This window comes from Neltuma alba, unplaced genomic scaffold (genome assembly GCF_004799145.2).
Source record: "Neltuma alba isolate B1F8T4 unplaced genomic scaffold, ASM479914v2 tig00008135_pilon, whole genome shotgun sequence".
Classification (NCBI taxonomy): Eukaryota; Viridiplantae; Streptophyta; class Magnoliopsida; order Fabales; family Fabaceae; genus Neltuma; species Neltuma alba.
Window position 1 is genome coordinate 17,780 of NW_021634956.1, and position 17,777 is coordinate 35,556.

The 17,777-nt window shown below is 35.5% G+C and overlaps 3 protein-coding genes across 4 annotated transcripts; all 3 read left to right on the forward strand.

Moving 5' to 3' along the window:
• Window positions 1–2,676: 2,676 nt before the first annotated feature.
• On the forward strand, window positions 2,677–5,594 carry LOC114753772 (probable plastid-lipid-associated protein 8, chloroplastic). Its single transcript, XM_028942482.1, has 4 exons — window positions 2,677–2,919; window positions 3,388–3,511; window positions 4,456–4,635; window positions 5,248–5,594. The coding sequence occupies exons 1-4, from the start codon at window positions 2,692–2,694 to the stop codon at window positions 5,433–5,435; spliced, it is 720 nt and encodes a 239-aa protein (XP_028798315.1). The 5' UTR covers window positions 2,677–2,691; the 3' UTR covers window positions 5,436–5,594.
• A 1,481-nt stretch (window positions 5,595–7,075) lies between these two features.
• LOC114753774 (putative RNA methyltransferase At5g10620) lies at window positions 7,076–11,332 on the forward strand. Of its 2 annotated transcripts, none has more exons than XM_028942483.1 (7): window positions 7,076–7,341; window positions 7,436–7,467; window positions 7,732–7,874; window positions 8,970–9,036; window positions 9,160–9,267; window positions 10,225–10,370; window positions 10,826–11,332. In XM_028942483.1, exons 1-7 carry the CDS (start codon window positions 7,287–7,289, stop codon window positions 10,863–10,865), a joined length of 591 nt encoding a protein of 196 aa, XP_028798316.1. In that variant the 5' UTR covers window positions 7,076–7,286; the 3' UTR covers window positions 10,866–11,332. The 2 variants fall into 2 exon arrangements, with proteins under 2 accessions (XP_028798316.1, XP_028798317.1); XM_028942484.1 differs by having other exon boundaries at window positions 7,098–7,341; window positions 9,160–9,237.
• Window positions 11,333–12,782: 1,450 nt separating this feature from the next.
• On the forward strand, window positions 12,783–17,523 carry LOC114753775 (cryptochrome DASH, chloroplastic/mitochondrial; the record flags this gene model as incomplete). Its single annotated transcript, XM_028942485.1, is given in 12 exon segments — window positions 12,783–13,270; window positions 13,467–13,606; window positions 13,726–13,950; window positions 14,444–14,569; window positions 14,698–14,772; window positions 15,201–15,317; window positions 15,410–15,456; window positions 15,785–15,861; window positions 16,006–16,081; window positions 16,549–16,618; window positions 16,754–16,877; window positions 17,474–17,523. Coding segments are annotated over 12 exon segments (1,557 nt in total), but the record flags the coding sequence as incomplete, so codon positions are not given.
• Between the last annotated feature and the right edge of the window lie 254 nt (window positions 17,524–17,777).

Here is a 17,777-nt window from a genome sequence, read left to right on the forward strand (position 1 = left end):
CACCGCTCTTGCAAGTGTTGGACGAGAGCCTTTTGTGTAGATATGAAGCTGGTTAAACTAGAAAAGCTTGCAGGAACGCGAACTCTACATGAATTTATTGCTGAATACAGTTTGTTTTTATTTTAATAAACAGCTATTTTTGTGTACATATGAACCTCAATATGTATTTTTGGAATGGTTCACGAAGTGGCTATGACAATCCGTGAGTTGAAATCTATTTTGTATGGCTATGAATAGATGGAGAATTTCATGATGGTACTTAGAGGTAAACTGCCCTAAGTACTGAACTGAAACTAGCTAGCAACTATATAAATGTGTGAACAAATTAATCGACTTGCAAATGGACGTATTTTTATTGTTAATGCGTGTATTCTTATTGCAAAGTTCCTAATTCCACTTGTAAACAGTCACTTCCAGATTTGTGAATTGACGTGTTCAACTTTTTAAATGAAATAAATCTACTTGCAAAAGGACGTATTTCTATTGTTAACGAGTGTATCCGTGTTGCAAATTTCCTAATTTCACTTGTGAACCCTCACTCCTAGGCTTGTGATAAACTTTTTCAATTGAACCAGCTCACTTGCAAATGGATGTGTTATTCTTATTAATATACACATCCTATTTGTAAATTTTCTAATATCAGTTACAAATGATCCCTCCCAGACTTGTGAATAATCATGTTCAACTTATTGAATTCAACTAGCTCACTTGTAAACGGACAAATTCTTGCTGTTAATATACTTATCCTTCTTGCAAATTGCCTAGGAAGCACTAGTCACAATATCCTTTGTGTGATAGTCATTTTCTATTACTCATGAGTTCATTCATTATTTTGAGTTTGCATTGATGCGCTTGTGTTAATCTATTGACAGTACTTATTGTTGTGTCACAAGAATAATACACTTCACTAAAGTCTGAGTTGTGGTGACTCATTACTCCAAAAGAAATACACAATCAGTTGCTATTGCAAACTACTTCAACGGATAAAGACAATAAAAAACAAAACAATGACGTAATGTGTTAAAATTTGTGTATGGAGAATTTGCACGATTTTTGTTTTAGGGAATATACTATGAGTAGGTTACATGTCAATTAATTACAATTTGTTGTCTTTCCCCACTAGCTTACAAGTATGTGATGTACTATTGACAACTCGAATTAGAAAATTTACAATAAGAATATGTTGATTAACACTTTGATGTCATAGGTATTTGGTTGTCATATTGGCAATTAGAATTAGGAAATTTGCAATAAAGATACATTGATTCACAAGAGAAACTTGTCCATTTACAAATGGACTAATATACTAAAAAAGTCATACATGATTATTCACAAGTCTGAGGAGCACTAATCACAAGTGGAATTAGGTAATTTGCAATATGAATATGCATATTAACAACAATAACCCGTCTATTTGCAAGTGATCTAGTTGAATTCTAGAAGTTGGACATGATAATTCATGTTTGGGAGGGACTATTTGCAACTAGAGTCAAACAATTTGCAAGAAGGATAAGTATATTAACAGCAAGAATTTGTCTATTTACAAGTGAGCTAGTTGAATTCAATAAGTTGAACATGATTATTCACAAGTCTGGGAGGGATCATTTGTAACTGATATTAGAAAATTTACAAATAGGATGTGTATATTAATAAGAATAACACATCCATTTGCAAGTGAGCTGGTTCAATTGAAAAAGTTTATCACAAGCCTAGGAGTGAGGGTTCACAAGTGAAATTAGGAAATTTGCAACACGGATACACTCGTTAACAATAGAAATACGTCCTTTTGCAAGTAGATTTATTTCATTTAAAAAGTTGAACACGTCAATTCACAAATCTGGAAGTGACTGTTTACAAGTGGAATTAGGAACTTTGTAATAAGAATACACGCATTAACAATAAAAATACGTCCATTTGCAAGTCGATTAATTTGTTCACACATTTATATAGTTGCTAGCTAGTTTCAGTTCAGTACTTAGGGCAGTTTACCTCTAAGTACCATCATGAAATTCTCCATCTATTCATAGCCATACAAAATAGATTTCAACTCACGGATTGTCATAGCCACTTCGTGAACCATTCCAAAAATACATATTGAGGTTCATATGTACACAAAAATAGCTGTTTATTAAAATAAAAACAAACTGTATTCAGCAATAAATTCATGTAGAGTTCGCGTTCCTGCAAGCTTTTCTAGTTTAACCAGCTTCATATCTACACAAAAGGCTCTCGTCCAACACTTGCAAGAGCGGTGATGGAGGCTCTCGTTGCTAGAGCAAGGGCGACAACGAAGGCTCTCCGCAGCAGAGCAATGACGATGGCAAAATCTTTCCTCACACAACAGTAGCGACAGTGAGGTGAACGATCTCCTTCACTGCATGAACTGGAATTTTTAGAGAGTGAGCGAGAGGGGCTTCAGATATCGGGAGTTGAGAGAGAGAGAGAGAGAGACTTCAAATTTCAGAGTAATAGTTTGAGGGGCAACACTGTCTTTTTAGTTTTGAAATTAATATCAATTCACCCCCATGGTCCTGCAGTGGCTTGTCAGATTGTTTTGGGGGCTATTGGAAATTAATTGCCTTCAGCGGTCCTTCAGTGAAATTTTCCCTTGATTTTTCTGCGTACGTGGCATCAGCTGACCTATAGAAGCTTCTTTATGTCGTTAGTGGGCGTGCCTCTTCTTTCCCAGCCATGGCTGCTTCTTCCCTCTCTCTGCTACCTCATCCAGTCGGAGGCGTTGATACCCCCAAACCCAAATTCTCATCCATCCATTTCTCCCGTTCAGCTTTGCCTCCAGGTCCATCCTACTCTCAGCAGAGTCGCCGCCCGAAGAGCTTGCAAATTTCGGCCTCGATTTCAGTCTCTAACCCGCAAGTGCGAACCGGCCCTCATGATCTCGTGTCGTCCATTCTTTCAAAGGTAACTGAAGGTTTTATGCTTCTCGTGGTGTTAATTTTCTTTATTTTTCACGTTACTTGCCTTAGAATTTGGAAAATGGAAATGGAAACGAAGAAGATAACAAGAATTTTGTCCTTACTCTACGCTGTAAGCCAAAGCCTTTCGTTATCTTCCTTTTCGGGTTTTTCGGAAGGATGACTACTGGGTTAATCTATTATGTTTATTTGGCCCTATAGATTTTTTTTTGGGCACATCCCGTTGGTATTTTTTTTCAATATCTGGCGAAACTCTTTCTTTTATTCTTGATTGAAATTGTAGGGTCATTGGTGAAAGTTGATTTATGAATGGTTGATTCCGATTGATTTTGTAATTTTTCAGCACCATGATAGTTATATGCTTGCATCCCAGTCATTCAAATTTTGGGTTTATGGATTTTTTTGTCTTCTTTTACATTTTGTGTATTATAATGGCAAGTTATGTTTGGTCCAGGTGATGCAAACAGATGGAGGAGTTTTGCTGAAAGACGAAGAACATAAAGAGGTTGCTGAAGTGGCTCAAGAATTGGAAAAATATTGTGTGAATGAGCCAGTGAAATGCCCTTTAATATTTGGAGGTAATTCCATGATTTGAAGCTACCCTGAGATTGCATTGAAAGGCACTAAAACCGGTCTCTCTGTTTCTCTCTCTGTTTTTTTTTTTTTGGGGAATCTGGCTTCATTATAAATGTACTGGTTTTCATATCAGTAAAAGCCTCTATAATAATCTGTATTTGTCTTTCTCCAAAAGTTTACAGATAATAACTATTCCAATTTGGAAACAAATCTGGTTATGTGTGGGGACTTTTCCACCTGTGCAAGTAGACTCGATCTAAGGAAGATTGAATTGTCAGTTAAAATTGAATTTTCGCATGAACATAGGATATCTAAGAGAATAAACGATGAGACGCCTACGTGTGATTGTTTTAGACTACAGGTTCTCATAGATGCTCAGATGAACCACAATAGCTAGGACTTTCTTCCTAGTTTCCTCCCAACGTGCAACTATTTGCTGGGGCAAGCCAAAATGTACGTGTTCTTTCTATAACTAGCAGAAATGAGGATTGGGGAAGGGATCTAGCCAATAGGTAACAAACTGTACGGGTCCTCCCGTTGCAAGGTTTATAGGGCAAAAGGCCTACACTTTACCAGCCAACTACACTAATTAACGTGAAGCTCACGTCCCATATTTGTAGTGGTGATTTCCAACGTGATTGTTTTCCTCATTCCTTTCCAATTTAGCTCATATAGGACAGGCCATTTTTTGCCCCAGAAAAAAGGCATGGATACAATTAATAAAGTCCACTAATAAATCCCAGATAAATATGGAAGCAGGTCAATCACAATTTTTTTCAATTGAGATTCACATTTGACATGGGTGCATACATGTCTATTCACGTCGTGATTGGATTAGTTCACTTTTTTTTAATAGACAAGGCAAAGATTCTATCAAAGTACTTTGTCTGTTCCTTCAGAAATCAGATCACTGCTTACTTGCCTTTTGCTCTTGTCATTGTTCCAGAGTGGGATGTGGTGTACTGTTCAAGGCCAACATCACCAGGAGGCGGCTACAGAAGTGCGTTGGGTCGCCTTTTCTTTAAGACAAAGCAGATGATTCAGGTTGTTCAAGCTCCTGATATTGTAAGAAACAAGATCTGCTTTTCTCTTTTAGGCTTCCTAGAGGGAGAAGTGTCTTTGAAGGGTAGGTGATCCTATAATTTCATCCTTTATAAAGTTGAACTAGAAATCCGCATTTGGTAGCGATATATCTGAATGTATGGCTTTTTCCCTTCTTTCTAGATAAAATAATCTGATATTTAATACTACTAAAACCAACATGAGGGAACAAGATTTTAGAATCGCTTGAGAACTCTTCTCTCGTGAAAAGGGCATGAATTATTGTGGGTTTTGTTCTCTATAGCTTAATATACATTAGTACTGTCTCGATCTTTAATATAAGAGTTTGATGACTAATTTGGGTAGATTAAAAAAATTAGTTAAGTTGGTTATTTGAGGCCAATATATATTTGTGATAAATAACCTACTTAACTAACTTTTTGTCTTTTTAAATTATCCTCTTTAATCATGTGCATTGGATAATTGAAATTATCTCTTGCTGGGAACCCTTACAATTAATGAGGATATTTTGGGGAAAGATGAAAAATAAAATAGATTAAGATGTTATATTTAGGATCAAATTTAACTTCCAAATAGCATTTATATTAAGGACAAGAGGTAGTGTTATATTTAGAGTTTAATCCAATCTTCAGTGGTAAACTTGTGTGGTGGTTATGTTTATGTTTGCATCAAACAGGAAAGCTAAAGGCTCTGGATGGCGAATGGATTCAAGTTGTATTTGAAGCACCTGAACTGAGGGTGGGGTCGCTGGAGCTCCAATATGGGGGCCAAAGTGAGGTTAAACTCCGAATCACTTACATAGATGACAAGATCAGATTAGGGAAGGGCTCCAGAGGTTCTCTCTTTGTTTTTAAAAGAATGTGAAATTGAAATTCAATTAAAATACTTTCATGAGATATCTGAAGAGATCCTTCGATTTCATATATATCAAGAGAATATTCATAAGTTGAGCTTTAATTTTTGAAAGAAATGGAAGAGTAAATGGTACTATTACGACCTGCAACGGAATCACGTTGCCATTGAGTTGGGTCTTTCTGGACGGAGTTGAAATTACTTCTAATATGTGTCAAATATGAATTCTAAGTAGTTTTTAAATCCACGCGACCCGCTGACCCAATACTCAGTTATTAATTTTGGGCTTATAATAGAAACACGAAACACGAAATAAAGTTAAAAATAACTTAGGGTGTGTTTGGTTGGAGGGGAGGGGAGGGGAGGGAAAATGAGCCCCTCCCCTCATTTGGTTAAAAATTTTGGAGGGGAGGGGAGCTAAAATGTCCCCTCCCCTCCCCTCCCCCATTTTGGCTCCCCTCCAAATTGGGGGTTTTGGAGGGGAGTCAAAATTTTGGACCATTATGCCCTTATAGTTTTTTTAATATTCTACTTCTACCCATAAAATATATTATTATAATATTTATTTCAAATAAAAAATATTATTCTAAGTAAAAAATAAAAAATATATACATTATTATAATTAAAAATATATTATAAAAATTATTTAAAAAATAAAAAATTATTTAAATAAAAAATATAATATATAAAATTAATTGTTTTTATAAATATATTATTTATTAAATATATTTTAAAGCTAGAAAAAAAGATAGCTTAAAGAAAATAAAATTTCATTTTTCTTAGAGCATATAAAATTTGTTAATTTGATTATTTTAAATATATTATTGTATTAATTAGAATAAAAAATTACTATACCAATTTTTAATACACATATTAACATGATAAGACTGAATTTTTATTAAATTATATAATTTAAATTAAGATGTAAATTAATTATATAATATATCAATAAAAAACATAAACTAATATGTAAGGGTAAAATGGTAAATTGATTATTACTATCCCTCCCCTCCCCTCCTTGAACCAAACAAGGGATTATTAAATACCTCCCCTCCTCTCCTTTTTAATCAAACCAAACAAGGTGAGGATAAAACCTCCCCTCCCCTTCCCTACCCCTCCCTCCCCTTAAACCAAACAGACCCTTAAAGAATAAAAAAAATTCTGATGCCTTTATTTTTATAAAATAAAATTTTTAGAAGATTACGTACAAAAAGTCATTATAAAGTTATTTACTACATTAGAAATAGATGTTTTTATTGTGAGCTGCGGGAGATTTTATCTTTTTATTTTTACTTCATAACACATTCCAAAAGAAAATTACATAACTCATAAATTATCTGCAGCAGCATCAGATCATCAATTTTTTTTCCAACCGAAAGTGGGCACCTAATATAATATCTATATCTATCTGGCAAGATAGATATAGATATTTGTAAATAAAAATGAAGATAAGAGGGGTTAAAGAATATTAACCATTAAATTATAATTTAATAGCATTAAGGTAAATATTTTTCTTATTTTTGACTCCTCCGCCTCAATTATTGAATCACGATCTGATCCTTGATTGGGCTCAATTGAAAAGGCTGGGGAAGCTGCTCATTTACTCTGTTTTTTGTGATAGCCAGGCCCAAATTTATGAACCGTTTTCCTTTGGTAGCGTAATTCTTTCTCCCCTCCACCTCTATCCCTGCATCCAAACACGCCCTAACAAAAGCCGCTTTAGAAAGAGGGACATCCTGACTTGTGTCGAAAAAAGAAAAAAAGAAAAAGGAAAAAGAGGGACATACTGACGTCGGGTTGTCCAAGAAAAGGGTGAGTGCTATCGTTGAAGCGCGCGAGTCCTTCCCGCCACGACCGTTTGGAATGGCAGTATGCCTTTGCGCTGTTACAAGCAGAACGAGCTCCAATCCTTTTCAAGGTTGTCCAATACCTTCGTAGTCGAGTTCCGCGTCGCATCGTTGAATTTCCATGCTCTCTCTTTTTGGTCGATTACTAATGAAGAAAATTTTCAGGGGAAAAATGCAAATACGCAGGTCAATCAGTGGTAATCATCTCCAACTTATCTCTTGTTTTGGAATTTCAGATGCTTTAGTTGGGTTCTTAAAGTTCGGTTGTTCAACCTGGTAGCATACCTGTATGTTGAAGCTGTTCCTTGTACTAGCATTACGCAATGCTTAGGGTTTAGCTATGTTCTTTTTGGACGGGGACTGGCTCGTTTGTGCACTATTTAACTGAACAGATGAGATTTTTTATGAGGGTATGGTGATCAAGATCGGATTTCTCTGTTGTCAATATTTCTTTTTTGCAGAGAGCACTTCCTATACGTATATTGTCGGTTGGGAAGAAGCGATCTCCGGGTGTACAACTCATGGTTGATGAGTATGTTCAAAAGCTCAAGTACTATTGCAGTGTCGAGGATGTTCAAATACGGTCTAATCCTAGAAATGCACGGTGAGATTCCCTATCTCATTGGCGCAGTTTTATTTAATTATCTACACTTTTATGGCCAATTATATACAATCTTACGCTCCATGCAGTTAATATTTGATCCAGTTTGTATTTTCAAATTCGGGGTATTGGGTGTTGTAGGTTCTGGAGCAAATTGAAACTATATCTGACTAGGGCTTTTTTTGACTGAATTTTTAGTGATTGCTCTAGGATTTCAGATCTGTGCAGGAAAAGAGATTTGAAGTTGAGAAGAGTAACTTCGGTTCACATTTCTTCTGGGGTTCTTTTTTCTTATAGTCACATCTGGAAGGTTTTAATCTTCATTACTATGTAAACCTACCCCACCCTCTCGTCATCTTATTTTTACAACTCTGAGCTGTCTAGGTACCTATTTCTAGGATTCTTTCGCATCACGCGTGAGATGCATTATCACACATTTTGGCGGTGAATGTTTATTAGTTGTAGCAATAGCCATTATTCTTCTGCGAGAAGGAAACAGAAAGTTGGAGCTTCTTCATGGAAGACACAGTTTTTTCAACTGCACCGAATTCAAAATCACCAATTACAGCAATTACGTTAATACATTTTCCCCCCATCCACCCTCTTAAAATATGCCTTTTGAAGAAAAATAGTAAAAAATGTGACCTTTGGAAATATTTTCCAAACAATAATATCAATAAAAATGCTTATCAAATAATTTTGTCAGACATGAAAGGCATCTTTCTCATAGTGCTTTTAATGAGAATTCATTTGAATAGAGACATTTCAAAATAAGCAGAAATTTGCAGCAATGCAGAATAAGCCCTAAACTCATACTTGAACTTGACTACTGTATCTTAACAGAAAAATTAATGGATACCTCTGAGTGGAAAAGCAAATAGACCAGGAAGTATGGATCTATTTCAAGTGGTCTCAACTTGCTCATGAGTCATGACTTGTTCTGCCAAATGATAATATCGGCACCTTATTTTTGTTTTTCCCTTCTATTATCTTTTCAATCCTCTCTGGTTCATAATTTGCATCACAACAACTTGCACTTTTCATTCTCTGATAAAAGATGATGAGTCTTTTATGTTGTAATTAATGCTTGCATTGCAGTGACATGAGGGCTCAGGTTGATGATGAAGACAAAGCAGTGATGAACCTTGTCAGATCTGATGACTGGGTATAGTCTCAAACAAATGTGGTAACGCAGTATTTTAGCATCTTTATTTGCATTTAATGTTTGAGCAAGAAAACCTGGCCACTTCAAATTTTACATACTGCTCTCGTGTGCATGCACTTATAGGTTGTGATGCTGGATGAGCGTGGGCAAGACATAGGTTCTGAACAAATGGCTGAATTGGTGGCTGATGCAGGACATACGGTAAAGCTAACATCCCATTGTGATACCTCTGTAAATGATCTTTACAATGCATGTGAATTCGTCATGCATGAAAGGGCTTCTAATGAGCATGCTCTTTGCCATTCTGCTCAAAGAGCATGAGGGGTATATCATGTTATGGACCTGGGACCTCCTATGATCTTACTGAGGATCGAATATCTAAGTATGTGAAACAGAAGGAAAACACATTCGTTTTCAGCATTTTCCCAGTGGCACTGTTTCTATGTATTTTTGTTTTCTGTTTTTGGTTTTTTTAAATAAAACTAATTTCAAAGACACGACTTAATTGTCATTCAATATCCGTTAGCCGAATTATGTCTAATATACTTCTAGCTTTGGTTAACAGCTTTTAATAGTAACTTGCATTTTATTAAGTTCTTGGTTTGATCAACTTCGTATTGCTATTTGAAAAAAATATTGTCTGTCAAGCCAGCACTAGGTAATATATTTTTCAAGTCTTGAGAGCAATTAAATTTCTTGTGCTGCAATACCAAGTTTGTGTTTAAGCCATGTTTAGCATTTGTTGCATGTCAAAATCATTGCATTTCCAGTATTTGTTTTGGAGTGCGTTCCCATCACCTATGTAATGGGAAAAAGGTTGTTGATTATACGATTTACAAGCGTTAAAACTTGACAGCATCACTGTGAAAATGCGATTTTTACACGTTCTCTTTGTTGAATTTCTGCTTTCCAGTGGGAGTTACAATATGCTTTTGTTACCAGTTCTCTGGGATGGTAATACGCGTACTGTTCTGTAGGGAGATTTTTGTCATTTTTGAGCACCTAGATATACCCAGCTTTGGACGTCTTGTTCTGAATTTTTTTCCCATTATTTTTATGGGAAAAATAGCTGCTTTTCTACTCTCCAGTGCCGTCCATTCATACCATAACACTGTTGATTTTGTAATGTGAAAGCATCTTCGAATAGTTTCTTATTATGTGAGGATTATAGTTTGACTTTATTTCTAGGGAGCTTCAAGACTATCTTTCTGTATTGGTGGACCCTATGGTCATGGAAGAAAATTGCGGGAACGAGCTAATTTATCTATCAAGTTATCTTCTCTAGTACTAAATCATCAAATTGCATTACTGGTGCTCATGGAGCAGCTCTACAGGTAACAAAATTACAACCTGTTGTAGACCCGAGTAGAAGACTATGTTTCGTTTACTTAATATTTCAGAGCTGAGACCTGATAAGTCGAACGCTACTACTACTCTTTAATATAGGAGCTAGTTGACTAATTTGAATATATTAAAAAACTAGTTAAATTAGTTATTTGTGATGAATAAATGTTGTCTTTCTAAAATATCTTTACTAATTAAATGTATTGACTAAAACTATTATTATTACAAGGCCTACTTTGAAAAAAAAAGGATAAATATGAGAGATAAAGTGGATTGGGATTTATATTTAGGATTAAAATAAAATTTAAATGAACTCTTATATTAAGGACTGAAGGTAGCATTTTTGTTTCCGTAATTGACCTAAATATAATTCATTCATTATTCTCAAGAATTATCGGGGCTTTCCTGCTATTGAGGAAATAACGCTTTGTTTTCTGTTATGTAGGTCGTGGACAATTCTGAGAGGACAAAACTACCATCACTAGGACATTTGTAAATTTTGTGATTTAAAGAGTTTGAGTCTCACCTTTCTTTTATACTTACCACATGTTGATTCTGACAGGCTCTGTTTTGTATTTGCATAATTTGATTTGAACACCTTGGATGGAAGTGAATGGACGAGATGTTTCGTTATGATGGGTAAGGAATATGCATATATATATATATATTGATCGACTTCAAAGTTACTGTGTGAGCTTGTCATACGATTGCAAATAATAAAAAGAAACTTGTCTTTCTCTCTCGTTGCTGCGTCATTCAGCTACAACAAACACTCAGCGGGCCTAGATTTGATGTTCATTACTATGGTAGACGCTATGTACTTGTTATGATGATAAATTTGAACAGCGTAGTTTTAACATTGAAGATTGTAAATTTTTAAATAATGATTTTTTTTTTTTAAAACAGTGACAATTATAAGATTAAAGATATATTAAATTTGCACCTATTAAAATAAACAGCTATTAATTATACAAGACATGGAAGACGACTAAATTGGTAAAACTAAATCGTCCAATTTTGGTCTACATAGTCTATACATTAAATCGTTAATGATGGCCTCTCCATGTTCATTACTCGTAACGAGTATGAAAGGCCTTTCATAGCATATTTTTCAACTTTGTAATTTCTGAAAAAACCTTTTGGATTTTGAAGCAGCGAAGGATCCAGATGGCCTCTGCCGACTCCCCTGAAGTCGGGCTGCTCTGCTGAGGTTGCAGGCGACCAATATGTTTGGATGGAGAATTAAAAAAAGTAACTTATTTTTAAAAAAGTTAGATTTGATAAAATTTATATTGAGTAATGTGATTTGTATTCAGGTTGACTTTTATGAAAATTAGTTTGTAAAGTAGAAAAGTTGTTTGGATTATGGTTGGATAAATAAGTTTAGTTTGTAGAATGATTAGCATAGATATGACTTTTATTAAATAATAAAAGATGATTAAAAACATGAATTTACAAAATACTACCTCCGATCCTTAATATAAGATCTTGTTTGATTTTTATTTTAGTTCTAAATATAAGACTTCAATCCACTTTGTTTCTTATATTTATGTATTTTTTTCTAAGATAATCCTTTTAGCAATAGTAATTCTAACCAATACACTTTTATGTCCAGATTGACTTTTATAAAAATTAGTTTGTAAAATAGAAAAGTTATTTAAATTATGGTTGGATAAATAAGTTTAGTTTGTAGTGTAATAATGTTAAATTATTATGATAGGAAGAAATTATATTTAATGAATAAAATATATTTAAATTAGAAATGATAGTAATGTGAAAATTTTTAAACTAAATAATCTTATATAATTAATTAGATGATATACCTGTACAATTTATGTAAATGTAAAATGAAAGATAATATTAAAAATTAAAAATATTATAAAAATTATGTTAAAAATTATTTTTATTTTAGAAAATATTGAACATAAATAATTAAAAAATGATTAGAAAGTATAAAGAATTTGCAGAGAGAAGCATAAGAAAAATGTAAATATAAACACAAAATTGTTTTTTTAACTCCTTAAAGTTATTTTTGCACAAGTCATACGTAAATTTTCGATATTTTTTTAATCATACTTAAAAAATTAGCTTTGACCATCCAAAAGTCAGATTTATTAAAAAATATTTTAAATAGTTTTTAAATTTATAAACTGACTTGTTAAATATGCAAGTTACTTTTTGGCCCTTTAAACGCCTCATCAAACAGGGCACTCAGTTTTCGGTCCCCCCCATTTGCCGGTCCGGAACCCACAACATTGGACAACGGATAACGACCGGCTTTGAAAATTAGTACAGGTCAAAAGCTTGAAATAAATCCTCAATTTTCCCGCCACTGGCTAACAATTAGCCACGTCATAACTAAACTCCTCGCCACGTGTCAGCAACCCAGTCGATTGACGTGGCTCTTCCTCTTCCCCAGCCGGCGTCTGCAAAAGGAGAACCCAGATTAAACGCTCCTACATGGCCATTCTCTGCTTGACACTCCCCCTTGTCGCTCTCAAAGTGAAAACTCCCATTGATCCATTCAAGTGCGCTTCGATATTCCCAACCGCAACGAGAATTCTGCCCTCGAATCGCCTCCCAGCCATGAATTTCTGCAGTAAATCTGCACGCGCTTCAAGCTCAACGGCTTGGCCAACCTACCAGGTTCCAGAACAAGACGCTAGCGACATGGACCGTGTTGCCGACCAGACCTTTCATAGGTACTCGCGGAACACCGAGAGGAGAGGCAAGGGGACAGCCATTGTTTGGTTCAGGAATGATCTTAGAGTATTGGATAATGAGGCTCTCTACGACGCTTGGCTTGCGTCCGAGTCTGTATTGCCTGTCTACTGTGTTGATCCTCGACTATTTGGGACCACCTATTATTTTGGATTTCCTAAAACTGGGGGTAAGTGTGTAGTTTTTCTTTAACGAGCTTCTTGCTAAATTAATGGTGCTATGGATTGCGTAAATGTTTAGCATCTATTTGATGCGCTTGAACAACATCCCGAGATTTTTGTTCCTGGTTCAAATTGTTTCTTCAGGATGACGAGACGATACAGTCTCCTTCGAGTTATATGTCTTAATTATTGTTTATCTGGCAGCATTACGGGCGCAATTTCTCATTGAATGCCTAGCTGACTTGAGAAACAATTTGATGAAACGGGGACTGAATTTGCTCATTCAACACGGAAAGCCTGAAGAAATTCTTCCATCTCTTGCAAAAGCTTTTGGAGCTCACACAGTTGAGTGATTGAATATAATGCCTACTTTATAAGTTGGTTAAATCAATCAATTTTCAAGCTCTTAATCATTTATGGCTACTGAAGCCACGGGGGTTGCTGTTGAATGTGATCTAGTCAGGTATATGCCCAGAAAGAAACTTGCAGTGAGGAGCTGAATGTGGAAAGATTGGTCAACAAGGGTCTGCAACAAATTGTGATACCACCACTTTCTGGGGAATCCACAGGTGCTATAACTTCAAACAAGCCCAAGCTAAAACTTATTTGGGGCGCCACCTTGTACAATATCGATGACCTCCCTTTTGATGCTGCTAGTTTACCAGATGTGTATACTCAATTTCGCAAGGTACATTAATTGTTTAGCTGACATCGGCATGTTATGTGTCCATGATGAAGCTGGCTTATATTAACACTGAATACTAGGAAAATCAGTACATTACCCCTTCAACAGAGAAGGAAGAGGTTTGATAATCCAAACAGAAAATGACAATTCCTAGCTACAGTTCTTAAAGACTTAAAACAGCAACAGTGATGAAAGGATAACAAAGAATGGAATGTAATAAAGAAGGACTCCCCTGACATTCGAGAGGTCAGCTGCTCTCCTACTCTATCCACATTCTTCTCTGCCTCCTCCAATAGCACGCAACCCTAAAAACTAATTCTGACTGGGCTGGTTGGGCCCCACCTGCCATTTGGGCCCGATTCTGGTTTCTCAATGACATTGGCTATTTTGGGCTGATTCCTCTTATATACGTAGCTGGTCTTAGGGTTGGACTCATCAGTAAATAATCATAATGGGCTTTGGTTCTTTTGAATGCTGATGGAGGCTGAATTTGCAGACTGTTGAAGCCCAATGCACGGTGCGTGCTTGCATAAAACTTCCAAAATCTCTTGGGCCACCTCCTCAAGTTGAGGAATGGGGATGTCTACCTTCATTGGAGCAGCTGGGATTTTGCTCACCAAATGTAGGTTTTGCCGAAACACTTGCATAAATCCTTGAAGCATAGTGACTGTCGAGAAAAATTAAATCTTTTGAATTCAATATTTAAAGGAGAATGGATTTGACATTTCTCTATTTTCTTCTCTTGATAAGGTAAGCAAGGGAATGAAGTTTGCTGGGGGTGAAACTGCAGCATTGAGCAGAGTCTATGAATACTTCTGGAAGAAGGTTAGAAGATATTCATGTTGGCAATGCAAATCCAATTTGTCTTATGTTCCTATTGTTGTATTTGCTTTTTATACGATCAAAGGGTTGGTTCAAAAAGAAAGAAATACCAATGCATCACCTTTTTGAACAAAACATCTATGTTTCATGTATTGGAGACATAGATACGGTTCCATACATGACTGTCTAATCATTTATATTTGCTAGTTGCATCAATGGGAATTTGCACAGAATACAAAGGGATCCGTTTATTTTCATATGTCACCAAAACCAGCGAGATGGTTGAGTAATGATATATTCATCACCTTTGATCTTGGCTCTGCTTCTCAGACTATTAAAGCCTGGAAATGGAGGGCAAGTGGCATGTTGGAAACTCTGACACTGCCATTTGTGCTGTCGTGTATTTCATCCTCAACATTATTCTTATGCAGGATTTACTGAAGGTATATAAAGAGACCAGAAATGGGATGTTAGGGCCTGATTACTCAACTAAGTTTTCACCATGGCTTGCCTCCGGGAGCTTGTCTCCTCGTTTCATACACGAAGAGGTTCAAAATGGTTAATCATCTATATTTCTGCATTTCACTATTTGAAAGATGTGATTGCTTTGACAAAATTCATAGTACACCATTCGTTATAGGTGAAGAGATATGAAGAAGCAAGGCAAGCAAATAGTTCTACTTACTGGTATTTCTCTATATTTTTGTCAGCAGCATTGATTTATTACCAGTTTATTAATTATTCATAAAATGTTAACCAGTCTGTCAAATTGTACTTTAGAGTTGCCTGAATTGCATCAAACTAATGCAAAAGAAAAAATATTGTTTCTTTTTATTTGGCAATATAACATTCTTGGCATGTGTCTGATGAAAGGAATGGTAACAATGGATTATGCATTAATAAGGAAAAGGAAAAGAGACAAGGCTGGTTTTGGAATGTCCGTATTCAGTACCATGATAGATGGAATAATTATGGTTAATTTGACATATTCCTACGCAATTCTTTTTCTCTTCAGGGTTTTGTTTGAGTTGATATGGAGAGATTACTTCAGGTTCCTTTCAGTTAAATGTGGAAATTTTATATTCCATGTAGGTATGATTGAGGTTATGGGGTAAAATTTCTGCTGGTTGAACACTGATTTTGCTCATCCTACATGTGTCAAATAAAATAGACTGAGATAATGTATTTCTGGAGAAATTTCTCTTTATAATGTAGAATTTATCACGTTTTTTCTAGGAGGCCCAAGGAAAGTGTTGTACAAATGGAGCCAAGACAAGAATTTGTTCGAGTCTTGGAGAGATGGCCGTACAGGGTACAGATTTAAGTTTTTGATGCTATGCATTTGTCCTACTCATCCTTGCTGACATTTGTTTGGGCTTTCTTAGGGGTTTATATGGAAATAATTGGACACTAGTGGAGGAGGCATTATAGAATTCTTGTATTCTTCTCAATGTAATAAACTGAAGGAAAGAATACGAGAATGAAGTACTTTACCAAAATTGAAAGAAAGCAATGCGGAAGGGATAACCCATTTATTTGGTCTACTTCAATTGGGTCATTGTTTTTTTTTTTCTGTTTTCACATAATGATTAAATTTGGAAAAATTAAAGAGATGGAAAAAGAAACTAAGGTGACCAAAATATTCTTCATTTTGTTTTTAACTCTTATTATCTCTAAAACTTATTTTCGTACTCTCACTTCTCTGTTTTGACACTAGTAATCATGGAAGTAAGGATCTTACTTACCCTTGTGCTGATATGATTTTACTGGAATTCCTAGGTATCCTCTCATAGATGCTAACATGAAAGAATTATCAACCACTGGATTCATGTCAAACCGAGGACGACAGGTAAACAATAAGTCTAACCACGGTGTTCAACGGTATGAAAATCGTTAGGAATTGCTGGATATTCTGAAGACCGCTACCTTCTAACTTGCACGTGGCCTTATTCCTGAGATATGTATTTTGACTCCCTTTTGACAGATTGTATGTTCATTTCTTGTTCGCGATATGGGCATAGATTGGCGCATGGGAGCTGAATGGTTTGAGACCTGCCTTTTGGATTATGACCCATGTTCCAATTATGGAAACTGGACTTATGGATCAGGTAATTAATTATATTGGTACAGCTATGCCGATCAGCTATGCATGATTCTGAAAGAGTGAATGAGAAGTAATACTGCTTCTTGGGTATTTATTTATCTTTAATTTTCTGTTTTATTTCATTTGTTTCACGTCCCATTTCTAGAACTAATTCTCAAGCTGACAGTTGTGACTGTCCTCAGAGGCATTTATCAATTGCCCTCTGTGCAAAGTAATTCCTAATTATTAAAGCAGCAACCAAACCTGAAATAAGCTAGATGCATATACCCTCATCCAAAGATAGGGTAAAATTCATTGTTATTAAGTGATAATAAGAAGTACCCACATTCCGGGGTGTACTATGATTCGCCTGTTGTGGGGATCCTTGGCTCTGCTGGAAATCTTATTGATTGTTTCTGAGCTTTATGACTCGTTTTTTCACGGGGATCATGTCACCTAGGACGTGTTCAGAATGAGAAGAATGAAAGAAAAGGAAATGAATGATTCAGACGCAATCACGGTTTTCATGATATGCAATGCCAGATTTAGTATTCCTTCTCCTTAGCTTTATAACATATAAAAATGATAAGCTTTTACTCATTCTAAGATCTTCTTGTTCAGGAGTTGGGAATGATCCCAGAGAGGACCGTTATTTCAGCATACCTAAACAAGTAAGTGCCTATAAGGAGTTGCACAAAATATGATGTCTTTTTCTTCTTTAGCACGTAGCACTTAAGAGTCACACAGAAACGAGCTTGTGGTCTTTTTTTTTTTTTTTTTTTGGCCTGAAACAACGAGCTTGTGGTAAATGTGAAAGGTCTGGTACTGAGTCACATCATATGTCATAATATAATTAAAAAAATGACAGTAATTGAGTGGGTAGAGCTTCAAATTTGAGAGTGATGTGATCTGTTCATTTTCAGGC

Bases quoted from the DNA above. Each gene is read 5' to 3' on its own strand.
- LOC114753772 (XM_028942482.1), top strand. From the start codon at position 2,692: ATGGCTGCTTCTTCCCTCTCTCTGCTACCTCATCCAGTCGGAGGCGTT. The intron at 2,920-3,387 runs GTAACTGAAGGT...TGTTTGGTCCAG, and splicing joins TGTCGTCCATTCTTTCAAAG to GTGATGCAAACAGATGGAGG. The intron at 4,636-5,247 runs GTAGGTGATCCT...TGCATCAAACAG, and splicing joins GGGAGAAGTGTCTTTGAAGG to GAAAGCTAAAGGCTCTGGAT.
- LOC114753774 (XM_028942483.1), top strand. From the start codon at position 7,287: ATGGCAGTATGCCTTTGCGCTGTTACAAGCAGAACGAGCTCCAATCCT. The intron at 7,875-8,969 runs GTGAGATTCCCT...CTTGCATTGCAG, and splicing joins TCTAATCCTAGAAATGCACG to TGACATGAGGGCTCAGGTTG. The intron at 10,371-10,825 runs GTAACAAAATTA...TCTGTTATGTAG, and splicing joins CTCATGGAGCAGCTCTACAG to GTCGTGGACAATTCTGAGAG.